Raw genomic sequence first — 27,698 nt, 5'->3', positions numbered from 1 at the left:
ATGCTCTTCTCATTTGATTCATTACCATGAGAGAAAGAAAATTTAAAAAGGGAGATTGTTCATGGCATTGAATGGTGATTGTTCACTGAGTCTTTCCTTGGGCAGAGGTGAAATCTTTCATCCGTTGTAGTGGGTTTAGTGATAGCGCGAAAATGCTGTTGTTGGCAGTCACCGCCCTCTGATAAAGACAGACTGTTATGTTTTGGGTTAAGACAGGAAGACTGAAGCCCGAATTAGGTGGATAATAATCACATTTCTTATTAAGTGCTTACTTTGGCCAGATACTAAATGATTAACAACCCTGGGCTCGACCCGAGATAATCAGATGGGATGTTGTATCTGTCCCACGTGGGGCTCATAGTCTGAGGAAGAGACAGCAGGGATTTTATCCCCATTTTATAGACGAGGAAACAGGCAGGGTGCAGTGAAGCGACTTCCCAGGGTCACGCAGCGGGTAAGTGGCGGAGCCGCGAAGAGAACTCAGAGGCTCCTATCCTGGGCTCTGTTTGCTGGGCCACATGCTCTTAGGTGAAGAAACCAGCCAAATCTGGCATTCAACACCTCACCGCCCCGACCCGTCGTCGTCATTCTGGGGGTCCGAGTTTACCTCCCTCAGTTTCTCTCTTTGCAGACCTCAGAGGGAGCTACTGAGAAGCACCGCTTAAAATGTAGGCCTTTCCCGACTAGGACCTCATTTCCCCTTCTCCCACTCCCTTTCACGTCACCCTCGTGCTTGGATTTCCACCTTCTTTTCACCCCTCCCTTAGCCCCATTTATGTACATCTCCGTGATTTATTCATTCATCTTAATGTTCCTTCATTCACTCAGTCAGTCAAGCATATTTACTGAGCGCTTACTGGGTGAAGACCTCTGTACTAAGCGTTTGGGTGAGTAGAATATAACAAGAAACAGACACATTCCCGGCCCGCAGTGAGTCTGGCTCCCCCTCTAATCTCTAAAAGCTCGTTGTGGCCAGGGAACATGTCTACCAACAGATGTTGATCCCCTTGATTCTGTTTATTGCTATTGTTCTTGTCTGTCCGTCTCCCCCGATTAGACCGTGAGCCCGTCAAAGGGCAGGGACTGTATCCGTTACCGATTTGTACATTCCAAGCGCTTAGTGCAGTGCTCTGCACATAGTAAGTGCTCAATAAATACTATTGAATGAATGAATGACTCTCTCAAGCAGTTAGTACAGTGCTCTGCACACAGTCAGTGCTCCAAAAGTGCGACTGATTGATGGAAAGGTGAGATGACTTGCCAGTCTTTGGGAAACCGGGTTCCCGGGAATAGTGAGCCGATCGGAGATTCCTTAGCACGTGAGGGGGTACTTACGTCTCGACTTTTCTCCTCGGCCAGCTCGCCGTGGCCAACCTCATCCGTGGAAACGAGCTGGAGTTAGCCGTCTGCGTGGGCACAGTCTTGGGTGAGAGCGCTGCCCGGCCCACCCACTACGCTCTGGAACTGTTGGCCAGGAAATGTATGATGGCCCCAACCTGGTACGGATTTCTAACTCTAAAAGTAAAAATAGTTATTATGGTATCTGTTAAGCACTTATTATGTGCCAGGCACTGTACGAAGCGCTGGGGTGGATACGAGCAAATCAAGTTGGATTTAGTCCCTGTCCCACACGGGGCTCACAGTCTCAATCCCTATTCTACAGATGAGGGACCTGGGGCCCAGAGAAGTTAGGCGACTCGCCCCAGGCCACACAGCAGACACGTGGTGGAGCTGGGATTAGAACCCAGGACCTTCTGACTCCCAAGCCCGGGCTCTATCCCCTAAGCCATGCTGCTTCTCTAAAGAGTTCGCGGCTGACTCGAGGTTCTCATCGATATCAATGATAATCCTATGTTCGTGAAGCACTTACTATGTGGCGAAGCACTTTGCTAAACTCCGGCAAAATTCTGTTCAGTTTAGACACAGTCCCCCATTCCACCCAGAGCTCACAGTCTAAGGGAAAGGGAGTCCCCCATTTTACTGGTGAGAAATCTGAGGTTCGGAGCTGTAAAATGACTTGCCTAAGGTCACTCGGCAAGCAAGAGGTGGAGCTGGAATTAGATCCCAAGATTCCTGACTCCCAAGCCCATCCTCCTGCCCCTAGGTCACCCTGCTTCTCGCCGCTCAATAAAGCCATCGAGAGCTTATGAATAGAAGGAAAATCCGGACCTTCCGTTATTGTTGGAAGAGAAGGCTGCTTGTCAGGGAGAGTTGAGTGGTGGTGATGGGAAGCCGACGGGCCAGTTCCCAAAAAAACCCTGAACATCTTGTCACGCGCAGAGCCAGTGGTTGCTGGCCGGAGCAACGCGGTCCGATCTGGCAGCCGTATTCCCTCGCTCAGCTGCCCAAATTCCTGTTTCCTCAGGCTGCTCTACAGCCTCGCGCTTGGGCGGGGGATTTTAAAGGTTCCTAGCAAGTGAGGGTAGAAATGGAAGATGGTTGGAACCGAGTCAAGTGGGATATAGATAAAAATCCCTGGCAGGTGCCCTTTTTCCGGGGAAAGGCTCCTGGCACGGTTGTGGTGGTTTTACCGGAGCCTTCTCGGGTTGAGAGGAGACCCGGAGCTCCGGCTCCACCGAGGCCCGGAGGCCAAACTGGTACGAGTGAATCAGGGGGCCCCCGCAACAGCACCCCAGGTCTGTGAGGCCAGTGGTCTTCCTCAGACAGGCAAGGCAGGTGAGCGGTCTATTCCCGAGAGTAGAGCTGCTGTGCTCAGAGGAATAGCAGGCCCTTCCCGTGCCTGCCTCACCCTCAGCCTGGGAGGGGTATCCTGTCCTGGTGGGACCCCTAACCCCAGAGAGCTGGGTGGGACCCCCCACACCCCACCCACCCCTCCCACGGGACTCCGTACTCTCCGAGCTGTGGCCAGTGCTCCTGAGAAAGAACCTCGGGGTCGTGGGGAAAGGGCTGCGGGCCCGGTGAGCCAGGCACGTTGGTTGACTTTTTCCTGCTAGTGGATCCAAAGGAAACCCCCCTCCCCCTCAAAATCGACATGCTCCACAACGATGGCGATGGTGCTAGGGACGAGAGCGACGATGATGATCGTGGTGGTCTGGTGATGACAGTGGGGATGATGGTGTTCCTGGTGATATTAATGGTGTTAATGGTGGAGTTGATGAGGGTAACGGCCAGATGGTGATAGTGGTGATCGTGGTAGTGATAGTGATGATGGGGATGATGGCGATACAATAATAATAATAATGATGGCATTTATTAAGCACTTACTCTGTGCCGAGCACTGTTCTAAGTGCTGGGGGAGATATAAATTGATCAGGTTTTCCCATGTGGGGCTCACAGTCTCAGTCCCCATTTTTCACACGAGGTCACTGAGGCCCAGAGAAGTGAAGTGACTCACAAAGCAGACAAGTGGCGGAGGTAGGATTAGAACCCACGACCTCCGACTCCCAAGCCCGGGATCTTGCCACTAGGCCATACTGATGAGCTCATAATAGTGCCGGGGGTGACGGTGTTCATGGTGATATTAGTTCATGGTGATAATGGTGGAGATGATGGGGATGATGATCCGTAGCGGGGATAGTGGTGAGGGGGATGATGATGCTAGCGCTCATCACGGTGGTGAGAATCACGGTGATGGTGATGATGCCGCGAGTCATGGCGACGACGAAGAAAATTAACTAGCTCTTTGCCTTCATGATTGTTCTCCTATCTCCTCCTTAGCTTTCCTTCCGTTGGATACAGGTATCTTGTAGTTTTTGTAGAACTGAAACGGCACGTTATCGGGCAGGAAGTTCTGCACAAGTCAAAGAGTGCTCCTGATTTTCATTCACCCATTCATTAAATCGTATTTATTGAGCGCTTCCTGGGTGCGGAGCACTGTATTAAGCGCTCGGAAAGTACAATTCCCGGAACGCCATCCCACGTTTAGGTCAGCGGGGAGTCGGAGAAGTAAAGAGCGGCAGGAACACCGTAGATCTGCCCAGGAGCGTACGCTGCTCTGGGAGCGGAAGGCCGCTGGTTTGGGGCTTGAGGAGTTACCTCCTCACCCTTTCTAATTCTTTCTTTCCGACGCATGGCTCTGGTTAGGCCCCAGAGTACAGCCAGATTCCTCAGTTTCTTTACGCTGAGAAGCAGGTGGCTTAAGTGAGAAGCAGCATGGCTTAGTGGAAAGACCTCGGGCTTGGGAGTCAGAGCTTTGGGTTCTAATCCCGGCTCCGTCACTTGTCAGCTGTGTGACTCTGGGCAAGTCACTTCTCTATACCTCAGTTACTTCATCTGTAAAATGGGGATTAACACTGCGAGCCCCACATGGGACAACCCTTGTATCCTACCCAGTATTGAGAACAGTGCTTGGCACATAGGAAGCACTTAACAAAAACTATTATTATTATTATTATTATTTTATGGCATTTATTAAGCACTTACTCCGTGTCAGGCACTGTTCTAAGCGTAGGTTGAGATCCAAGGTAAACAGTTCGGACGCAGTCCATGTCCCACATGGGACTCACGGTCTCGATCCCCATTTTGCAGATGAGGGAACTGAGGCACAGAGAAGTGAAGTGACTCACCCGAGGTCACACAGCAGGCAAGTGATGGAACTTGGAGTAGAGGCCAGGTCTCCTGACCTTCCAGTCCCGTGGTCCAGCCACTTGGTTTGGACGGTTCTGCGTCTGCCGCTCCCAAGAATGCCTGCCTTATCTGCCTTCTGCCAGTCTTTCAGTGTTTTCTTTCCGCCAGAAGTGGTTTGGAGGCTGTCGGCTCCCGAGTTGTGGCCGTGGAGCGGAGTGGAGGAGGAGGCGAGGGAGAAGAAAGCAAATCCTCTACCTGTTGTTTATCTCTTTTTTATGGTATTTGTTAAGCGCTTACTGTGTGCCAGGCACCCTACCAAGCGCTGAGATACGTAGAAGCTGATTGCACACATGGAATTCCCACATGGAATTCCCAGTCTAAAGGGAGGCTCTTCCTCTCCTCGATGAACATCATCAGACCGGCCAGTCAAAGGAAAATAGGGAATGATTATTTTCACGAGTTTGAATTCTCTAATTTTTCTTAAATGGCTCAATGAATTGACTCTAAGGGAAAGAATGAGAAGCTTTTTTTGGCTCGGAGAATCATTGCCCTGCTTCACTCCCCACTAACCCACCTCCCCCCCACAAAAAAAAGGTTATTAAGCAAATGGCCCGGCTGTTGAGAAAATGGGTGAGCAAGACAAGTGCAATTGATTCCATGTTAAGAGGAGCAGAAGAGGCCACCTGGGTTCAGTCTTGGTCACTAGGGTCTACTTCACTGAGGGGGGCGGGAGAGGAAAGGAACAAAGGGGTGGCAGCCCCCACACCTGTCAGAGCCAGCCGGACCCCCAGCCTCGCCTACCCTGCCTCCCTGCGTGACCCAAGATTTTCCCATCAGGGCCAGAAAGTCCCAAAATGGTGCCTTTCTGATCCGCTAGCTGTCTGCCTCCCCACAATCCTGACAATCCATGCTCCCCTCACCTCTGCCCCCTCCCCCACACCCACTCACAGTGGACAGTTGTCCCCCACGGGCATCTCGGTACAGAGAAGACGTTCGGTATTGTCAGATGCGCAGCTGGGAGAAAGAGGACATCAAGGGATCACCGTCACCTTGGGGTCTTCCTTCCCCCCGGGCCTTCCGACCTTCCGACCTCCTGTCGTCTGTCTGCGCAGGGACCTGGCTGCGGATCTTCTCCTCATGACGCCCGATAACCACCTACAGCTGGTAAAGCTCTGTGCCTTCTACCCCGGTTGCACCCAGGAGATCAACGACCTGAGGCAAAAGGTACGGGGAGGACCGTCAGCCAGTCAGCTCTTGTCTTATGCCATCGAGTCGTCTCCGACCCGTAGCGACTCCACGGGCGTATCTCTCCCAGAAGGCCCCACCTCCATCTGCGATTGTTCTGGTAGTGGATCCAGAGAATTTCCTTGGTAAAAATCCAGAAGTGGTTTACCATTGCCTCCTTCCACGCAATCGACTTGATTTTCCGCCCTCAACTCTCTCCCGTGCCGCTGCTGCCCGGCGTGGGGGAGTTTTGATTTGTAGCAGACGGCCTTTCACTCGCTAGCCACTGGCCGAGCTAGGAGTGGACTGGACGGGCCTCTGCTTGACTCTCCTTCCCGGAGCAGAGACTGGTAGAGGACGGGAAACTCTCCAGGCACCATCCTGAGAGGGACGGTCAGTCAGTTAGTCAATCGTATTTGTTGAAGGCTTTCTGCGTGCAAAGCACTGGACTAAGCAGTTGGGAGAGTACAATAGAACAATATAACGGACACATTCCCTGTCCACAGTGCGCTTACAGTCTAGAGGAGAAGCCTTAATGAAAGCACATCTCCTCCAAAATGCCTTCCGTGACTAAGCCCTCCTTTCCTCTTCTCCCACTCCCTTCTGCTTCGCCCTGACTCGTTCCCTTCATTTATCCCCCCCAGCCCCACACCACTTATGTCCATATATATCATTTTATATTAATTGCTGTCTACTCCTCTAAACTGTAAGCTTGTTGTGAGCAGGAATGTGTCTGTTCTGTTGTCATTTTGAACTCTCCCAAGTGCTTAATACAGTTAATATTAATACAGCACTCAGTAGGGGCTCAGTAAAGTGAGGATTAAGATTGTGAGCCCCATATGGGATAACCTGATGACCTTGTGTCTAACCTGGTGCTTAAAATGGTGCTTGGCACATGGTAAGCATTTAAATACCATAAATAATAACGATAATAATAAATACGATGGAATCAATGAATGAGGAGGCGGCGGGCAGTGGTTATGAGGCAGATTTGGGAGCAAAGCCAGGGCCTGTGAGCAGCACGTACATGTAGATTGGAAAGCTCATTAGGGGCAGGGAACAGGTCTGCTAATTCTATAGTGTTGTAGTCTCCCAAGCACTTCATACAGTGCTCTGCACATGATAAGCGCTCAGTAAATACCACCGATTGATCGACCGATAGGTTTTAGGGGAGTAGATTGGATTTTGCCTGCATTAGAATGGACCTAGGTTCCAGCTCTGCCCATGGTTTTCTGGGTGACCTTGGGTGCTTTACTCTCTGGGCCTCAGTTTTCTCAGCTGTAAAATGGGGACAATGTTGCCTCCCTCTCCCTATCTCGCAGAGAGGCTATCTTTGTGGGCAGGGAATGTGTCCGTTCTATTTTGATATTATACTCTCCTAATCTCTTAGACAGTGCTTTGCTCACAGTAAACCCTCAGAAAATACTACTGAATGAACGAATGAGTGAATGAGGCTAAAAATGAGCTAATTGAAGGCAAAGTGTTTCAGGAAAACTAAAAACCCCTCAACAAATTTGAGGGAACATTATTTCACCGTCATTGGAATCCTAGTGGAAAATGAAAGACGGATAAATGTATCACAGTGAAAAGAACCTTATAAAAACTGCCTCTACTGACTTAGGCAGGTCCATTTTCAAAGGGAAACCAATGGGCATTTTAGGGCAGAGAGTATTAATTTTGTCATTTTCTCACCGAATCCACAGTGATGTACCTTTTCTCGTTTTCTCCCTAATGGACGATTCCGCAGTGTAACCTCCCCACATTAGAAGAGTGTGTCCACTTAGCAGAGGCAGCCCAGGCCGACGGCAATATATTGGACACCGTAAAATATTACTTGCTGAGTCAAGAACCTGAGAAAGCCCTTCCTATTGGTATCCAGTTTGCTAAAGGTAAAATCTCCCAGTGGGGCTGGTGAGGGTAGCAACGAAATCCGGATTTTCTATCTCTCTGTTGTCATGGTAGTTGTTAAGCGCTTACTATGTGCCAGGCACTGTACTAAGCACTGGGGCAGATACAAGAGGGTCGGGTTGGACGCAGTCCCCGTCCCACGTGGGGCTCACAGTCTTTTTGAGCACTTGCTGGGTGCTTGGGTAACAACGAACTGAAGAAGCAAGATGCAATCCCTGCCCTTGCAGAGCATCCAGCCCAGTGCCAGAGACTTTGGACTTTTTTTTTAAGTGATATCTGTTAAGCGCTTACTATGTTCCGGCACTGTACTAAGCACTGGGCAGAATACAAGCTAATCAGCTTGGACACATTTCGGGTCCCACCTGGGGATTCCCATTTGACACGTGAGGTAACCGAGGCCCGGAGAAGTGAAGTGACTTGCCCAAGGTCACACAGCAGACACGTGGAGGAGCTGGCATTAGAGCCCAAGTCCTCACCTCCAGGTCCGGGCTCTAACGGTTAGGCCACGCTGCTTCATTGCCACCTTATTGCAGCTGCCTAAGGAAGCCGCAGCCGAGGGTGGAAATTCATTCATTCAATCGTATTTATTGAGTGCTTACTGTGTGCAAAGCACTGTACTAAGTGCAGTACGACAACAAACAGACATACGCTTGCCCACAACCCTTCTCTCCTTCTCCAGCCCAGCCCGCACACTCCGCTCCTCTGGTGCCGCTAACCTCCTCACCGGACCTCGTTCTCGCCCGTCCCGCCGTCGACCCCCCGGCCCACGTCCTCCCGCCGTCCCGGAACGCCCTCCCTCCTCACCTCCGCCAAACTCACTCTCTTCCCCTCTTCAAAGCCCTACTGAGGGCTCACCTCCTCCAGGAGGCCTTCCCGGACTGAGCCCCCCCTTTCCCTCCGCTCCTCCTCCCCTCCCCATCGCCCTGACTCCGTCCCTCTGCCCTACCACCTTCCCCGCCCCACAGCTCTTGTGTACAGTTGCGCATATTTATTACTCTATTTTATTAATGCTGTGTATATATCTATGATTCTATTTATTTTGATGCTATTGATGCCTGTCTACTTGTTTTGTTGCCTGTCTCCCCCTTCTAGACTGTGAGCCCGTTGTTGGGTAGGGATTGTCTCTATCTGCTGCCGAATTGTACTTTCCAAGAGCTTAGTACAGTGCTCTGCACACAGTAAGCGCTCAATAAATACTATTGAATAAATGAACGAATGAAAAAGGTTATTCGACCAGGTGGCAGAATGGCTTCTGCCAGTAAGTAGGTGGGTGGGTGTGGCCCAGATGGGACGCAAATGACTCTGAAGATCAAATCGCTATTTTCATTTTTTTTTTTTTTTTTAGGAATCTCACAATTTGTGAGAAGGAGTTTATTTACGGTAGCTTTTCTCTCTGTCTTCTTGTGGACCAGAGCAAATCAGTAGCTCAGACTGGACTTTGGATACCGTCTACCCGGTCCTGGATCTCCTCAGCTACATCCGCACCGAAATATTGGTCCTGCACAAGTGGAGCGAGTAAGTAGTTGCTTCTTTCCGGGCCCTGAGGATGTTTAGAGACGGCTTTTGATGAGAAGCAGCGAGGCCTAGTGGAAAGGACACGGGCCCGGGGGTCAGAGGACACGAGTGTGAGCCCGCGGTGGGCAGGGATTGTCTCTGTGGCTGAATTGTACTTCCCAAGCGCTTAGTACGGTGCTCTGCACAAAGTAAGCGCCCAATAAATACAACTGAATGAATGAATGGGTTCTAATACGAGCTCTGCCGATTGCCAGTTCCTTCATTTAATAGTATTTATTGAGCACTTACTATGTGCAGAACACTGTACTAAGCACTTGGAATGTACAGTTCGGCAACAGGTAGAGAAAATCCCTGCCCATTGACGGGCTTACAGTCTAATTGCTTGCTGGGTGACCTTGGACAAGTCACTTAACTCCTCTGTGCCTCAGTTTCCTCCACTGTCCAATGGGGATTCAATCCCTGTTCCCCCTCCTACTTCAGACTGCGAGCCTCATGCAGGACAGGGACTGCGTCGGACCTCAGTGACTCGTCCCTACCCGGGGGCTTCGAACAGTGTTCGACACGTAGCAAGCGCTTAACAAGTACCAGGAAACAAAGAACCCTCAAGGAGGAGCAGAGGGTGACGGAACAGAGAAGGAGACTTCCTTCAGCCAGTCGATCGTATTTACTGGGCTCTTCCCGTGCTCAGAGCACTGTACTGAGCGCTTAGGGGAGGACCACAGAACGACACCGCCGACACATTCCCTGCCTACGACGAGCCGACGGTCTAGAGGACCGTAGCTCTAGCGGGGAGCCTCAACCTTCAGCCCCGAGAGGGCGGCTGGTCGAGGCTGTCGGCCCCGGGCGTCGCCGCGCTGAGCGCGGCGGTCAGGACGAGGGGGGTGAGGCCCCGGGCGGTCCGAGGAGCCCAGCCCCACGCGGGCGGTGTGCGGGCGGTCTGCTCCGTCACAGAGCGCGAAACGAGCTGCTGGTCCTGTGCGGATACGTCGGGGCCCTGCTGGCCATCGGGAGGCGGTACCAGCCCATCGTGCCGGCCCTGTACGAGTACACCGGGTAAAGACCCTCTCCCTTCTCTCTCCTTCCCCCCTCGTCCCCCGCTTCCCGGCCCCCTTGACTCTCGGGGAAGCCCCGTCTGCTCCCCCAACACTTGGGACTCGAACCCCTTCCGCCCCGGCCGGAGTTCTCAAGCGAGGATCGGCAAGTGGAATCCTGGCTTTTCTGGGATAGATCCTTCAAAGAACCGGTGGTGTCCGCTGAGCGCTTACTACGTGCAGAGCACTGTACTGAGCTCTCGGGAGAGTGAAATATGGCAACGGACTGACACATTCCCTGCCCACAGAAAGCTTCCGTTCTCCACCCGTGAACGGTAGAAAGCCGGAAAGAGGTTAGAGCTTTAATCGGGATTTTTCCCACGGAGAATACTGGGCCTTATCTCCTAGCCATGTCCCCGAGCCTCATCGGGCCGGCTAAGCCAGAGTTCCCCTCCTCCCCGGCTCTGTTTGGTTTCCCGAACGCTCTCCGCTACATCTCCGTGCCGGGAACGCTGACAAGAGCCAGCCGAGGACACCTACAGAGGTGCCATTTCAACCGCGTCGGGGAGGGTGCTGTTTCTTTTTCCAATGTGCGAGTCTTCCCTGAATTCCAGCCAGCTCTTGAAGCGCCGGGAGGTTTCGGTGCCTTTGAACATGGAGCGGCTCTCGGTGGAGCTGGACGCGTGGAGGGCCTGCGCTCCTTCGGCGGACGGGTGAGTACCAAATCAGACCGAAGCCCGCCTTGGGCCTGGTAGCCAGAGAGACACAGAGTGGTCTAGTAAAAAGACCACCCCCCCGCTGTGGGGTCTGGTTGGTTTCCTTTGTTTTTTGGTATCTGTTAAGCGCTCTCTATGTGCTGGACACTGTACTGAGCCCTGGGGTAAGAGACAAGCTGGACACAATCCGTGTCCCACAAGGGGCTCCCAATCTCAATCCCCGTTTTCCAGATGAGGGAACTGAGGCACAGAGAAGAGAAATGACTCGCCCCAGGTCGCACAGCAGACAGATGGTGGAGCCGGGATGAGAACCCAGGTCCTGGCTCCTAGGTCTGTGCTCTGTCCACTTGGCCACGGCGCTTCTCAGGGAATCACATAACGTAACATCTCAGTGCCTCAGTTTTCTCATCTGTAAAAATGGGGATTAGATACCTGTTCTCCTTCTCCCTTAGACTGCAAGCCCCGCGGGGAAAGAAACTGAATCTGACCTGCTTATCTAGTGTCCATCCTAGTACTAATACAGTGCTTTGCACAGAGTAAGCACTTAAGCAATACCATTATTTTTATCATCATCATCATCATCGTTATTATTATCATTTTGCTGGGCCCCAGTTTTTTTGTGACGTGGTGGCCACAGAGAGAGATTTCTGGGTCGCCACCTCCACACAGCTGAGAATGAAGCTCCCAGGGGTGGCCACTGAGGGAGAGCTCCGGGTAGCCCCCGGCCCGCGGCTGAGAACGAGGCTCCCGGTGGCGGCCACGGAGGGAGAGTTGCGGGTCGCCCCCACCTCACAGCGGAGAATGCGGCTCCTGGTATTGGCTATTCCGTCTTTGCTCCCTCTGAACCCAGGAATTCCATTCCCCGTCTGGGACTCCTACGGGCAGGGGGATTCCTTGCCCAAGAACGGCAAAAAGCCGGAAAGAAGTTGGAGCGCCAATCAGGGCGTATTCAGGTGTGCCATACCGAGGGTGTTTTGGCTCGAAGGTTGCCGAGGAACGAGGGGGCATCTGTCCGTCAGGCGCGCGGGGCCCGTTTGGATCCGACGCGTCTGTGGCCGGATGGGCACGTGGCCGGGCCCTTGGCGTCGGGCTCGCTGGGCGCCCAGGCCCAGTTCCCCTCAGCCCGGGGCTCCGCAACATCCGAGCCACCGCGGCCGAGGTGAGCCGACAGCCCGGTGCCCGCCACGCCGCCGGACCACCGGCCTCGATCCGAAAGATCTGTGGCCTTTGTGTGTTCCCCTTAACCCCCCGGCAGGCCTACGGAAGGATCCCCAGAGGGCGAGCCTCCTTCCGAGGCCCAGAGGCTGGTCTACGCCACGCTGCGCAGTCGAATGACGGAAGAACCCCTCGGGGGGATCGTGGGACCCGATCAAGTGACCGGATCGAACCTCCCCAGCCACTCCGACGTCCACATCTCCTGTCTCACGGGGCTTCGGATCCAGGTACGACCTCGGGTGGCTTTGAGACGGCCCCGCGGCGGCCCCGTCGGTTTGCTGATGCAGGGGAGAAACTTTAGAGGAGAAAAATAAATCGGACCCAACGAACAGGCCTGCTTATTCCCCCAGAGAGAGAAGTTGTTCTCGAACAGCTACTTTGTTTTCTTCCCAGAGGACATTCTCATCGGAGTTTCGCGGGACATGCTGGCAAACCGCTCTAGTTCTCACTTAAACTATTCATTCATTCAATTCATTCAATCGTATTTATTGAGTGCTTACTGTGTGCAGAGCACTGTATTAAGCGCTTGGAAAGAACAGTTTGGCAACAGAGACCCAACAATGGGCTCACAGTCTAGAAGGGGGGAGACAGACAACCAAATAAAACAAGTAGATAGGCATCAATGGCGTAAGGAGACCGATTTTCTAGAGAGGAAAAAAAATCATCTGAAATCTCCGCGATCTATTCATATCAAACGGTGAGGATGGTGTCTCCTTGTAGCATGCTCTTCCTTCTAAAATCATCCTCGGAAGCTACAGGAAACGGCAAAATATTTTGGCCTGATTTCTCTGGGTAATCGCTTCAATCAATCAGTCGATCAGTGGTATTTACTGAGCGCTCACTGAACGCAGAGCAAAGTACTGAGCGCATGGGAAAGTACAACTGAGTTGGTAGGTGCGATCCCCGCACACAAAGAGTTTACGGTCTACAGGGGATTTTTAAACGTCCATAATTGCTTTCAATGGACGTGTCTGTCCTCCAAGTCCTGGGGGAGAACTAGGAGTTGACGATGTCCTCTCCCAAGCGCTTAATCCAGTGCTGTGCACACAGGAAGCGCTCCATAAATACGATTAAATGAATGGAACCAAAATCGGTGGAGACAGATGACAATGAAGTGATCGTTCATTCATTCTTTCGGTCGTATCGAGTGCTTTACAGTGTGCCGGTCACTGTACTAAGCGCTTGGGAGAGTACAATAGACCGGCGTTGGTAGACACGTTCTCTGCCCCCAAGAAGCTCACAGTCTAGAGGTCACACTGCTCCCAGCACTTAGAACAGTGTTTGGCCCATAGTAAGTGCTTAATCAATATAAGCAACAATTATTACTATTATTATTATTATTATTATTAAAGACAGGTAAGTAGTGTGTCGTAATGGAGAAAGCACAAGACTGGAGCCAGGAGACCTGGGTTCTAATCCTGGCTCTGACACCTGCCTGCTGTGTGGCCTTGGGAAAGTCCCTTCACTTCTCTGAGTCCCAGTTTTCTCCTCTTTACTGTGCCCAATCTACTATCTTATGCTTACCCCAGCATGATAACAGTGTTTTAATAAATGCTCAATAAATACCCCTCTCATTATTATTCTTATTAGGTTAGTGGATGAGCGGAGAGGCTTTGGCAAAAAAAAAATAAAAATTCCCCCAATTTTTAATTTTTCTTCAAGAGGGCATGTAATAATAATAATAATAATAATGTTGGTATTTAAGTGCTTACTCTGTGCCAAGCACTGTACTAAGCACTGAAGTAGCTTCAAAACAATCAGGACCCACATGGGGCTCACGGTCAAAGCAGGAGGGAGAACAAGTATTGAATCCTTATTTTGCAGATGAGGGAACTGAGGCCCAGAGAAGCAAAATGACTTGCCCAAGGTCACACAGCTCACAAGCAGCAGAGCCGGGATTAGAACCCAGGTCCTCCGACTCCCAGGGTCGTGCTCTTTCCGCTCGGCCGGGGTTGCCTCTAAAGACGCATGTTGTTTTTCCAGATGGTATTTTTTTCCCCAGAGGATAGAATTGATATCTGCTTTCTTTCGCTTTTCCCACTAAACTTCCTCTCTCCAACCATTCACACTGCACAGGGTCCGGTGTTCTTCCTGGAAGACGGAAAATCCACGATCTCTCTGAATGACGCTCTGATGTGGGCAAAAGTGAATCCGTTCTCGCCCTTAGGGACAGGCATACGGCTTAACCCGTTCTGACAGCACCGTCTCCTTTTTCTCCACCCCGAAATGCTTTTTTTTCCGAGAAGAGAGAAGTAGCCGGCCGCTCGATACTGTTTGAACCCTGATTGTTGAAAATCCCGAGGGACAAAGTTGTTCCCATTGTGGAAATGGGACAGAGAGGTAAAAAGAGGAGCACTTACAAATAAACCAGCGACGTTTAAATGCTTTAAAGGAAGAACGTCAGCGTTTTTATGCGTTCAACAGCTGTGGGTGGGTATGAAACGGAAAAGACGGCGGGGGAGGGATTAGGAAAAACATAGTGAAATTCCATAATAGTAGATGGCCCATGAAACCAATAGCCTCTTAAAACACTGATCCATACCCAAGTTGTCAACAGTTTCAATATTTTAATCTGAAGGACTATTTGAGAGATACCAAAATTCAAGGCGTGCATTATTTAGGGCTACCGGGTTAATAATTAAAGGCGTGTATTGGAAACTGCGCGCATGGATCCCTTTTAACCTTCGTGTTTTTTTAAGAAGCAGCGTGGCTCAGTGGCTAGAGCCCGGGCCTGGGAGTCAGAAGGTCATGGGTTCTCATCCCGGCTCCACCACTTGCCTGCAGTGTGACCTTGGGCAAGTCATTTCACTTTTCTGGGCCTCAGTTACCTCAGTTGGAAAATGGGGATTGAGAGTGTGAGCCCCACGTGGGACTGTGTCCAATCTGATTTGCTTGTATCCACCCCAACGCTTAGGACAGAGCCTGGCACATAGTGAGCGCTTCACAAATACTACCGTTATTATTTTTTAACAAACCTTGTACTTATCACTGAATAAATGTGAGGTGACTAAGGAACTTGTGGATTTTATCAGAGTAAATAAGAAAAAGGATGAGGTAGCAGGCCCACGACAAGCGATCCCATCTGCATAAGCTGAAGGCCCTTGTCAGGTCGAGGTGGATGTGGGAAAAAAAAAGAAAATTGATTTCGTCTGACTAGTTTTTTTAAGACAATCTGATTTTTCTTTATGATCCATTGCTTTTAAGTTGATGCTTGTAAGCAAATGACACTTTGGTTAGGATAATTGGAATAAATTATGCAAATGAAAGCACTTTGTTCCTTGAAATTTTGTTTTATGATCATAAAATAGGTAAACCTATATAGCCGTAAGCCGACATCACAGCATTATTTCACTTACAAACTGTCCCTCTGGGAAATGTCTGTGGAGAGTTGAAAAAGACCTTGTGACAAGGCCCCCAGAGCAGAGCGGGCTGTGAAGGAGGGAGCAGTTGGGATGGAGAGGAAAAGGCCGCTTTTAGCGAGGTCGGCCTTCTAAATGATTCCAGGCATTTTAGTTTTCCACTCTTCTATAATTTTCAAGTGGAGGCCAACTCAAAAATAGTCATTACCAGGATGACAGATGCCCAGCTTTCAGTCTGGTCATTGCACCTTTTCAGAAAGTGCCTTGAACGGCTACAGTGCAGACACGCGGAAGAAATTCATCCATCCATTCAGTCGCATTTATTCACTCATTCAGCATGGCTCAGTGGAAAGAGCACGGGCTTGGGAGTCAGAGGTCATGGGTTCGTATCCCACCTCTGCCACTTGTCAGCTGTGTGACTGTGGGCAAGTCACAACTTCGCTGTGCCTCAGTGACCTCATCTGTAAAATGGGGATTAAGACTGAGTCTCATGTGGGACAACCTGATTCCCCTGTATACCCCAGCGCTTAGAACAGTGCTCTGCACATAGTAAGCGCTTAACAAATACCAACATTATTAGTAGTAGTAGTAGTATTATTCATTCAGCATTGGAAAAAAGTGCTTGGGAGAGGACAATGCAACAATAAATGGACACCTTCCGCCCACAACGATTGAGCACTTATTGTGTGCAAAGCACTGTACTAAGTGCTTGGGAGAGTTCGATGTAACAATAAACAGACACAAATTGTGCAGAAATGGGAAGGGGCTGGTGTGTGGGTTTGTGTGTGAGTGGGTATGTGTGTTCGAGGCAGGGGAGGGAGGTTGTGACCCTTGCGACTATAACAAAGTTGCTTTTATTTATGGGGTTTGTGAAGCCCTTACCGTGTGCCAAGCACTTTCTAAGCACTGGAGTAGGTACAAGTTAATCAGGTTGGACACAGTCTCTGTCCCACATGGCACTCACCTCCTAAATAGGAGGGAAAGCGGGTATGGAATTCCCATTTTACAGCTGAGGAAACCGAGGCGCTTAGAAGCTAAGGGATTTGCCAAAAGTCACTCAGCAGGCCAGTGACGGAACTGGGATGAGAGCACAGATCTTCGGGCTCTCAGGCCTCTGTTCTTTCCACTAAGAATAATAATAATAATTGTAGTATCTGTTAAGTGCTTACTATGTGCCAGCCACCATATTAAGCGCTGGGGTGGATCCAAGCAAACCAGGTTGGACACAGTCCCTGTCCCATGTGAGGCTCGCAGAGAATTCTCTACAGAGAATGAGGCAAAGAGAAGTCAAACGACTGGCCCAAGGTCACACTGCAGACAAATGGCAGAGCCAGGATTAGAACCCTGGTCCTTCTGACTCCCAGACCCGTGCGCGATCCACCAGGTCACGCGCCGCTTCCGCTTCCCATCGGTCAGCATCCCACCACCCATCCCGAGTCAAATTGAGCAGTACCTTATGTTTTATGCTTTATTGTCCACCAGTGCTTCCATACAGTCAAACCAGGCTGTTGGTGCCCCTTCAAAAGGGTGAAATAACGGAAAGAGACTTTCTCCGTCTTGCGTGAAGTTCCCCCACGTTCTTCCTCAGTTTCCCTGCGGGGGCCACTTTTCCAGACTTCTGGTCGGAAAACAGGAGAATTGTTGGTTCGGGAGCCTCTTTGCTTGCTTCACTTTAATCTCTGTATACTTCACTTCACCTCTGACCTCCGGGAGGCCTGAATCGGAAAGAAATTTGTTAAAAGCGGGCCGTACGATGTAGGGCCCACAAAAGCAGACATGCTGTGTCCCTCTCAGCTACCTCTCCCTCAGCTGCCTCCTCATTCAACCGCATTTATTGAGCGTTTACATTGAACTAAATGCTTGGGAGAGTACGATCCAACACAATCCAACAGAGTTGGTAGACGTGTTCCCTGCCCTCAACGAGCTACTGTTCTAGAGGGAGAGACGGCCATTAGAGATTAAGAGATACGGACATAGGGGCGATGGGACTGAGAGAGGTCTAATAACGAGAAGCGTAAGCTCGTTGTGGGCCGGGAATGTGTCTGTTTATTGTTCTATTTTACTCCCCCAGAGCTTCGTACGGTGCTCGGCACACTGTAAGCGCTCAATAAATACAATCGAATGAATGAGTTGAATGAAGTGGGAGTGAGAAGCCAGGCATCGGTAAGCCAGAGTTGTAAAAAACAGAATTTGGGCATGAAGTCGTTCGGAAACGTAGGGCTAAAGCTACACCTTCCCCTCTAGCCTTAATGGGGCACCCCGTCAGTCAATCGGTCGTACTTATTGAGCGTTGATTGTCTGCACAGCACAGTACCAGGCTTTTGGGAGGGTTTGATACAACACGGTTGGTAGACGCATCCCCTGCCCACGGTCTACAGACTAATTAAAATAGATTGATAATGTTGGTATTTGTTAAGTGCTTACTATGTTCTAAGCGCTGGGGGAGATACAGGATAATCAGGTTGTCCTACATGAGGCTCACAGTCTTAATCCCCATTTTACAGACGAGGTCAATGAGGCCCAGAGAAGTGAAGTGACTTGCCCACAGTCACACAGCTGCTGATACAGTAGAGCGCGAGGACATTTCCATAAATGCTGTGGGGCTGGTGTAGGCCTGCCACAGGGCTTCACTTCACTCCTCGAATGCCAACCTGTTCACCGTACCTCGAGCTGGGCTATCTCGCCGCCGACCCACCCCTCACCCGAGTCCTGCCCCTTCATATCTGACAGACCACCCCTCTCCCCACCCTAAAAACCTTATTAAAAGCACGTCTCCTCCAGGAGGCCTTCCCCGACTAAGCCTTCATTTCCTCTTCTCCCTCTTCTCTCTGCGTCCCCCGCACTTAGATTTGCCCCCTTTTGTCCCCTTGCCCTCAGCCCCACAGCTGCTATGTCCATATCTGTAATCGATTGATATAAATGTCTGCCTTCCCCCCAAGACTATAAACTCCTTGTGGGTAGGGAACGTTTCCACCACCTTGGTTATATTTTAGTCACCCAAGCACTTAGTCTGGCGTTCTGCACACAGCGAGCGCTCAGTAAATACCACCCATTAATCGATCGATTAAAGGACCAGGTAGAAAGATGGAAATCCCGGATCCGACTGCGGGTTATAATCAGAGTCTCGCTTATTCCCAACTCGGTGTGCTTTGGAGGCGATGGATAACTCTACAGGTCCACCCAATCCGAGAAAAAGACAAAATTTGGCTGCAGGTCACAACCGAATAAATTTACGGCAGCAGAAAGAGGAGGGTCTCGACTCGATCGTGGCCAGAGAGGATTCAGAGACCCTTCAGCTCTCTCGGCTGGCTAAACTGGTCTTCAACGAATCAATAGTATTTATTGAGCGCCTAAAAGTGTCCAGCACTGGATTAAGTATTTGGCATAGAGAGTGCAGTAGAGTTAGTAGACACGATCCCTCCCCTCAAGGAGTTTACAATCTAGTGGGGTTTTGCAGGGTTTTGAGAAGCGACGTGGTCTAGTGGTTAGAACATGGGCCTGGGGGGCGGTCAGAAGGACCAGAGTTCTAATCCCCGCTCCGTCGCTTCTCTGCAGTGTGACCTTGGGCAAGTCACTTCGCTTCTCTGAGCCTCAGTTACCTCTTCTGTAAAACGGGGAGTAAGACTGTGAGTCCCAGGTGGGACAGGGACTGAGTCCAACTTGATTAGGTTGAATCAAAACCAAGCACCTAGTATAGTGCTGGGCACTTGTAAGCGCTTAACCTTAGGTCTAGTCCCTCTACACTGTGAGCTCATTGCGGGCAGGGATTGTCACCTTTACTGCTGTATTGTACATTCCTAATCGCTTAGTACAGTGCTCTGCACACAGTAAGTACTTAATAAAGACAATTGAATGAATGAATAAATACTTTTAAAATAAAACCCAAACTCTACACAGTTGCTCGCACACTTTGGGGCTTGGGAGAAAGAGGTAGTGGGTTCTGATCTCGGCTCCATCACTTATCAGGTTTGTGACTTTGGTCAAGTCACCTAACTTCTCTGTGCCTCAGTGACCTCATGTGTAAAATGGGGATGAAGACTGGGAGCCCCACGTGGGACAACCTGATTACCTTGTATCTACCCCAGGGCTTGGCACAGAGAAAGCGCTCAACAAATACCATCATCATCATCCAGGCACTGCGTGATGTGGGGCAAGCCACTTAACTTCTCTGTGCCTCAGCTATCTCATCTGAAAAATGGGGATTAAAACTGTGAGCCCCACGTGGGATAATCTGATTACCCTGTAGATACCCTAGGGTTTAGAACAGTGCTTGGCACATAGTAAGCGCTTACCAAATACCAACATTATCATTATTATTATACAAGATAATTGGGTTAGACGCAGTCCCTCTCCCACATGGGGCTCACAGTCTTAATCCCCACTTTACAAATGAGGTAACTGAGGCACAGAGAAGATAAATGACTTGCCCAAGGTCCCTTAATTGATGGCAGGCAACCCTAGCGATCTGAGGTACACTACAGAGTTTTCAACATCTAAAACACCGAAGACAAAACCAAGTCAAGCCCCCATGGTAGCGGAAGAGTGGAACGAAGGCTTACCTGGCGCCGGAGCACATTTTTTCCTGGCGACGTTGACTTCTTTGTCGTTGTACGGCTCCGATTGGACGGGGGCGTGACGGACGGCAAGTTCTCCCAAGGTAGGCTTCATGTCGTATCGCTCTTTGCGAAGGACAAAAGTACAAATCATTTAGATCGCTCCGAATAGACACTTTCGAGATGAGGCCGAAGCGAACGTGCTGGAGATGTTTTTTTATTTTATTTTTCTATCAGCTTGGCTTAGGGGAAAGAGTCCGGGCCTTAAAGTCAGAGGACCTGAGTTCTAATCCCAGCTCTGCCGCTTTTCTGTTGTGTGACCTTGGTCCGGTCTCTTGACGTCTCTGTGCCTCATTTTCCTCAACTGTACAATGGAGACCCCTTCTCCCTCCTACTTAGAAGGTGAGTCCAATAAGGGTCGGGATTATGTCTGACCTGATTATCCTGTATCTAACCCAGTGCTTAGTACGGAGTAAGAGCTTACCAAATACTCCCATTATCATTATTATTCTGGAGCTTCCGGGTCTCTCTGTTCCCTACCCGGAAGACAAACGTTCTTCCCTGTCAAGATGGAGGAGAGGGGATCATTTCATTATCCCCTTCCATCCCCCACCAAGAATCATAATGATGATAATAATGATAAGAAAGATCGCCATTATTAAGCACTTACTATATGCTAAGCACCGGGAGAAATACAATACAATCAGACCCATACAGTCCTTGCGATACCTGGGGCTCACAGCCTAAGAAGGGAGAACAGGTCTCTTACCCCCATTTTACAGGTGAGGACACCGAAGCCCAGAGAAGTTAAGGGACTTGCCCAAGGTCACTCGGCCGGCAAGTGGCAGAGCTGGGATTAGAACTCGGGATTCCTGGCCCCCCAGTCCCGTGCTCCTCCCACCAGTTACGCCTTCCTGGGGGGAGGAAACGAAGCCTCGAGGTTATGCCATGTCCCAAAACCCGCTGAGCGAAACGGCTCACAGACTCGGGAGTCGAGTCCGTTCTCCAGTCCAGCGGCGTCTACCACGAGGTTGGCACTTTGTGCGTGGCGATCGATCAGCGGTATTTACTGAGTACTTACAGTGCGCAGAGCAAATGGGAGAGTATGATACGACAGAGTGGGTAGGCAAGTTCCCTGCCCACAACCAGTGAGAAGCAGCGTGGCTCAGTGGAAGGAGCCTGGGCTTCGGAGTCAGAGGTCACGGGTTCGACTCCCGGCTCTGCCACTTGTCAGCTGTGTGACTGTGGGCGAGTCATTTAACATCTCTGGGCCTCAGTTACCTCATCTGTAAAACGGGGATTAACCGTGAGCCTCACGTGGGACAACCTGATGACCCTGTATCTCCCCCAGCGCTTAGAACAGTGCTCTGCACATAGTAAGCGTTTAACAAATACAAACATTATTATTATTATTAACCAACCAGCTTACAATCTAGCCGAGACCAGCCTGTTTCCTTACACGCATCCCAACTCCCCCGCCAAACAACCTTAACCACTTTACCCTACGTCCCGTGAATTTTAACGATGCGTCCGCTCAGTCAGCGGGATTTATCGAGCGCCTACCGTGTGCCGAACTCGCCCGATCAGCTACTTCCAGACCCCAGAACAAAAACTTACTTGGATTCTGTTCCCTGTTGAACTGTCTGCGGAGCATGTGCATATTAAGAATAGCGTTGGTCTTCTGGGCGATGACACTAATGCTCGGATTGGTTAGCAGTTCGGTCGATTTGATGTTGTTCTTGATGGCTTTGGAGGCCGTAGCCTGGGCCACCAGCGGTAGCGTGATCTGGTAAGCCCGGTCCGTGAAGTCCGCTTCGTCTTCCTGCAGGGTTTTGATTCTGGAAACCGATCCGCAAAAGAAGGGTGATGGATGGATCTCGGAGGAGGGAGCTGAGCTGGAGGGAATTCTCCCCAGCTCCACTCTGAAGAAATCCCCGGAGACAACTCACCTCTTGCCCGTGAGCACGGTGTAGACCTCCTGGATCAGGATTTCCGACGCTCCCGGTTTACAGTGGAGGGTCCCGTCGATGAGTTCTTTGGAGAGTTTCAGGTGCTTTCTTGCAAAAAACTTTTCGGGGGGAAACATCCGAGCTCACGAAATGAGTTTCTTTCATGAGCGTTTTTTCCGTGAATTCGTTTCCTCGGTATGTAAAGCTGTCAGTCGGCGCTCTTGGAAGCTCAGGTCCCCCAGGGGTCGCGGACAAGGCAGGGCCCGCCCTCCCCGCTGCCTCGATGCTGCAACCCAGACCCACCTTTCTTCTCCCTCTTCCCCCATCCCATCTCCTGGTTGGTTTCGGGGGGTCCCAGAGACCCTCCGGGGACAAACTTTCCCGGGGGTAGCCGGCTTCCCAACTCCGGACCGTTCCTCCGTGACCCAGAGGCCCCGGGCACGTAGAGAGACGCCGTCAAATCCAGGGGGCCGAGAGATTAAAAGCCGAAGGCAGGAAAGGGGCCCCGTACCCCATGTCCTGGACAGTCCAGGGGTCCCAAAGACCCTCCGGGGACAGAGTTTCCCGAGGGGAGCCCATCTCCCCCCTCCTGACTGTTCTCGCCTGAAACATGGGGCCCGAACAAATAGAAACACAAAGTCAGATGCGGAGGGCCAAGAACCTAAAAGCCGATGAGGGGGAACATGTCCGCTAATTCTGTCTTACTGTACTCTCCCAAGCGCTTGGCTCTGCACCTACTAAGTGCTCAAGGAATAATAATAATTACGGTATTTGGTAAGCGCTTACTAGGTTTCCGTAATTTCCGAGCACTGTTCTAAGCGCTGGGGGAGATACAAGGTCATCAGGTTGTCCCACGCGGGGTTTACGGTCTTAATCCCCATTCTACAGATGAGGTAACTGAGGCACAGAGAAGTGAAGTGGCTTGCCCAAGGTCACACAGCAGACAAGTGGTGGAGCAGGGATTAGAGCCCATGTCTTCTGACTCCCAAGCCCAGGCTCTTTCCACTGAGCCACGCTGCTTCTCTAAGCAGCGTGTTGTATTTCTCAAGAAATAATAATGTTGGTATTTGTTAAGCGCTTACTATGTGCCAAGCACTGTTCTAAGCGCTGGGGTAAAGACAAGGTCATCAGGTTGTCCCAAGTTGGGCTCCCAGTCTTCATCCCCATTTTACAGACGCGGTAACTGAGGCACAGAGAAGTTAAGTGACTTGCCCACGGTCACACAGCTGACAAGAGGTGGAGCAGGGATTAGAACCCATGACCTCTGACTCCCAAGCCCGGGCTCTTACTCCCAAGCAATACCCCCAAGCAATACCACCGACTGATTGACTGATCAAATGATCAATCGCTTACCTTCTCCAGCTGGGCCCAGTTGGACAGTTTGGTCTGTAAAGAGGTTCCGTTTTCAAAACCACTCATCCTGAGGTCTTCCGGGTAATAGAAATTTAATATTTCCGCAATCAGGAAGCCATTGGAAAAGTCCCTGAACGGTAACGCAAGGAGACGAAGCAAACTGTTACTCCACGGTTGACACGGCGGAATAGCAAAAACAGCGACGCTTGCTGCACGCAAACCCGGAGCCAAACCGGAAAGTACGGACTTGGCGTGTGCCTTGCTGCTTAGGATGAGGAGGTAGGAGGAAGAGAAGAGAAAGAGCTGTAAGAGAGAGAAGGAGAGTAAACTGTGGTATCTGTTAAGCGCTTACTATGTGCAAAGCACTGTTCTAAACACTGGGGGAATACAAGGTGATCAGGTTGTCCCACGTGGGGCTCACGGTTTTAATCCCCATTGGACAGATGAGGTAACTGAGGCACAGAGAAGTGAAGTGACTTGCCCAAGGTCACACAGCTGACTGGCGGCGGAGCCGGGATTAGAACCCGTGACCTTTTCCTTCCGGGATTCACAAGGTCATGGGTTCCAATCCCACCTCCTCCACTTGTCTGCTGAGTGACCTTGGGCAGCGTGGCTCAGTGGAAAGAGCCCGGGCTTGGGAGTCAGAGGTCACGGGTTTGAATCCTGGCTCTGCCACTTGGCAGCTGTGTGACTGTGGGCATGTTTCTCTGTGCCTCAGTTACCTCATCTGGAAAATGGGGATTAAGACTATGAGCCTCATATGGGACCACCCGACTCCCCTGTATCTACCTCAGCGCTTAGGACAGTGCTCTGCACATAGCAAGTGCTTAACGAATACCGACATTATTATCATCAAGTCACTTGGCTACTCTGTGCCTCAGTTACCTCATCCGTAGAATGGACCGAGACCGTGAGCCCCCTGTGGGACAGGAACCGTGTCCAACCCCATTCGCCTGGATCCACTCCGGTGCTCAGTACAGTTCCTGGCACATAGTAAGCACTTAACAGATGCCGCCATTATCAATGCGATCATCGTTACTAGTGGGTCCTGGGCCTGTTAGAGGAAGGGACGGGAGCCGGGGGAGGGAAGGGGGAGAGAGTTAAGGGCAACGGCGGGACTAGGGACGGGGCAGAGAGCCGGAAAGGGGGATGGAGATGGGCAGGCCTGTGAAGGGGGGAGAGGTGGAGGTGGGCAAGGAGGAGAGAGCTCTGTGCCTCAGTCTCCTCATCTGTAAAATGGAGATCGAGACCGCGAGCCCCTCGTGGGACAGGCGTCCCATTTGCTTGGATCCACTCCAGGGCTTAGGACAGAGCCCGGCACACAGTTAGCGCTTAACAAATACCCCGATTACTATTATCATTTTTAAAGGGAGGGTGAATGGGCGGGGGGGGGGGGGGGGGAGCCAGGGCCAAGGAGAGGAATGAAGACCGGGGGGGGGGACCCGAGGCGGGGAGGTTTGGGGGAGACGGGGGACTCGGGGGACCCGTCCGTGCGCTGTGGGAAGAAGCTTGGGCCCGGAGGGGTGCGGGTGGAGGAGGTCTGGAGGGGGCGAAGGGGGGCCCTCGGGCGTGGGGGTCCTCGTGCGCGTGTCGTGGAAAAAGCGGAGGTCTGGGGCCTGGTGGGGAGGAGGTTGTAGAGAAGGTGTCCGTGGGTCTGGGGTACCCGCGCACGTGGCGTGGGAAGAGGCGGGGCCGGGGCCGGGCTCGGGGCAGGGGTGGAGGTGGTTTGGGGGGGGATAAAGTGGGGGTCCTTGGGCCTGGGGTACTAGAAGCGGCGCGGCCCAGCGGCGAGAGCCCGGGCTGGGGCGTCGGAGGACGTGGGTTCTCATCCCGGCTCTGCCACTTGTCCGCGGTGCGACCTCGGGCGAGTCACTTCACTTCTCTGGGCCTCAGTCCCCTCATCGGGAAAATGGGGATTGAGACCTGTGTGGGGCAGGGACTGTGCCCAACCCAACCCTCTCGTATCTACCCCAGCATTTAGAACCGTGCCTGGCACATAGTAAATACTTGACAAATACCAGAATAATAGTTATCATCATTATTTTCTGGCCTCGGTCCCCGTGAGCCCCATGTGGGACCACGCGATCAGCTCGCATCTACCCCAGCGCTTGGCGGCGTGCCCGGCACGTAGTAAGCGCTTAACGAATCCCTTCCATCGTGTTTATTGAGCGTTTACTACGCGCAGAGCACCGTACTCGGCGCTCGGTAACGACGGTATTCCTCAAGCATCCGGACCGGGTCAGGCGCCACCGTTCATTCATTCCTTCGATCGTATTTATCGAGCGCTTACTGTGTGCGGGGCACCGTACTGAGCGCTTGGAATGGACAAATCGGGAACGGATAGAGACCGTCCCCCTCCATCGTCAGGCTGACCGTTCTAAACGCCCAGGGAGATCCAAGGTCATCAGGTCGTCCCTACCACGATTATTGTCATTCTCATTCTCTGGGCCCCGGATCCCTCATCCGTGCAACGGGGATGAAGACGGCGAGCCCCGCGTGGGTCAATCCGATGACCTCGGATCTCGCCCAGCGCTCGGCACAGTGCTTGCCATTAGTCGGCGATTAGTGGCCACCGTTTTTACGAGACGTCCTTCCCCTCGACTCTATTCATCGCCGTCGTCCTCGTCCGTCCGTCTCCCCCCATTAGACCGTGAGCCCGTCGGACGGCGGGGACCGTCTCTATCTTTCATTCCATAGTATTTATCGAGCGCTCGCTATGTGCAGAGCACCGTACTAAGCGCTTGGGAAGAACGAGTCGGCAACAGATAGAGACGGTCCCCGCCGTTTGACGGGCCTACGGTGTCCGTTGCCGACTCGTTCGTCCCAAGCGCTTAGTACGGTGCTCTGCACATAGCGAGCGCTCGATAAATACTATCGAATGAATGAATGCTTGGCGCATAGTGAGCGCTCCTTCCCCTCCCCCCGGCGCTGGCGCGTATTTATCGATATCATCGATCACTCTATTTTCCGAACGACGTGTCTATAATCCGTCTACGATTCCAGCCATCCAGCGTGGCTCAGCGGAAAGAGCCCGGGCTTGGGAGTCCGAGGTCACGGGTTCGAATCCCGCCTCCGCCACCCGTCAGCTGTGTGACGGCGGGCGAGTCACTTCGCTTCTCGATGACCTCATCCGGAAAATGGGGCTGGCGGTTACCTGTGGACGTGGCGGGGGCAGAAGCTGAGCTGGAGGCTCTGCAGCCAGCGCAGCAAGGCCCGGGCCGGGGGGCTTCTCCTGGGCGGCTGCCGGTAGGTGAGGGGGCCCGGGGGGGGGCCCGGGGGCGGCACCGGGGGCAGCTTGCCCCGGGCCCCCGCCCCCGCCCCCGCCGAAGGAGGAGGAGGAGGAGGAGGAGCGGAGGAGGCCGTAGGCGGGAGGCGGGCGGCATCCGCCGTCTCCATGGCGACGAGGAAGAGACGGAGGAGGAGGAGGACCACAACCTTCACCCGAGGGGGGGGGAGGAGGGAGGGAGGGGGGCAGCGGGAGCGCGCGCCCGCGCGCGAGGGCACCTTGGCCTCCCTCCCTCCCTCCCTCTTTCTCCTCCCCATCCCTCCTCTCTCTCTCCCTTTCCCTCTCTCCTCCCCGTCCCTCCCCCGTCTTTCACTTCCCCTTCCTCCCTTTCCTTCCTCCCCATCCCTCTTCCCCTCTCTCCTCCCCCTCCCTCCTCTCTCTTTCCCTTTCCCTCCGTCCTCCTCATCCCTCCTCCCCTCTCTCCTCCCCCTCCCTCTTCCCCCTCCCTCCTCTCTCTTTCCTTCCTCTCTCTCCACCCCATCCCTCCTCTCTCTTTCCCTTCCACTCTGTCCTCCTCGTCCCTCCTCTCTCTCTCCCTTCCCCTTTGTCCTCCCCATCCCTCCTCCCTCTTTTTCATCCCCATCCTCCCCACCCCTCCTCCCCTTCTCCTCCCATCCCTCCTCTCCTCCTCCCCATCTCTCCTCTCTCCCTTCTCCTCGGTCTTCTCCATCCCTCCTCCCTTTTTTTCTTCCCCCATCCTCCCCATACTTCCTCCCTCCTTTTCTCCTCTCTTCCCCCACCGCCCGTGCTCTATTAGGCCACACCGCTTCTCGTCTAAAATCTAGTCTCGACCTCTTCGACTCGTGGCCGAAAAGCCAAAACCCAGGGTCGGTGGGGGCGGAGACGTGCTGAGCCAACTCTCCACACAGACCTCTCTAGACCCTCCTCTCCTCTTCTCCCACTCCCTTCTCCGTCGCCCTGACTAGCTCCCTTCATTCATCTCCGCCTCCCAGCCCCACGGCATTTATGTATATATCTTCTGTTATTTATTTATTTCTTTAGTTATTGAATACTAATGTCTGTCTCCCCCTGTAGATGGTGAGCTCCCTGTGGGCAGGGAAT

At 52.1% G+C, this 27,698-nt stretch overlaps 2 protein-coding genes across 4 annotated transcripts in view; one reads left to right on the top strand and one right to left on the bottom strand.

Annotated features, from left to right (window-relative positions):
* WDR17 (WD repeat domain 17) overlaps window positions 1–14,527 on the top strand; it is a 73,989-nt gene extending 59,462 nt beyond the window's left edge. Inside the window, exons 22-29 of one of the 3 annotated variants that reach the window (XM_029077097.2) lie at window positions 1,360–1,499; window positions 5,640–5,751; window positions 7,499–7,640; window positions 9,072–9,174; window positions 10,126–10,227; window positions 10,820–10,918; window positions 12,177–12,363; window positions 14,213–14,527. In XM_029077097.2, the coding sequence (XP_028932930.1) occupies window positions 1,360–1,499; window positions 5,640–5,751; window positions 7,499–7,640; window positions 9,072–9,174; window positions 10,126–10,227; window positions 10,820–10,918; window positions 12,177–12,363; window positions 14,213–14,332 (1,005 nt within the window). In that variant the 3' untranslated portion in view covers window positions 14,333–14,527. Of the gene's footprint in view, window positions 1–1,359; window positions 1,500–5,639; window positions 5,752–7,498; window positions 7,641–9,004; window positions 9,175–10,125; window positions 10,228–10,819; window positions 10,919–12,176; window positions 12,364–14,212 lie in introns of those variants that run through there. The other 2 variants (XR_003763432.2, XM_029077100.2) reach the window with 2 other exon arrangements.
* A 2,422-nt stretch (window positions 14,528–16,949) lies between these two features.
* On the bottom strand, window positions 16,950–26,746 carry SPATA4 (spermatogenesis associated 4). The gene is made up of 7 exons (XM_029077074.1): window positions 26,711–26,746; window positions 26,505–26,644; window positions 23,351–23,480; window positions 21,998–22,116; window positions 21,666–21,886; window positions 20,055–20,174; window positions 16,950–17,210 (listed from the first exon to the last, which is right to left on the bottom strand). Exons 1-7 carry the CDS (start codon window positions 26,744–26,746, stop codon window positions 17,080–17,082), a joined length of 897 nt encoding a protein of 298 aa, XP_028932907.1. The 3' UTR covers window positions 16,950–17,079.
* Window positions 26,747–27,698: the final 952 nt, after the last annotated feature.

The sequence above is a fragment of the Ornithorhynchus anatinus genome, chromosome 12 (assembly GCF_004115215.2).
Source record: "Ornithorhynchus anatinus isolate Pmale09 chromosome 12, mOrnAna1.pri.v4, whole genome shotgun sequence".
NCBI lineage: Eukaryota > Metazoa > Chordata > Mammalia > Monotremata > Ornithorhynchidae > Ornithorhynchus > Ornithorhynchus anatinus.
This window is presented reverse-complemented; position numbering and strand designations above follow the sequence as displayed.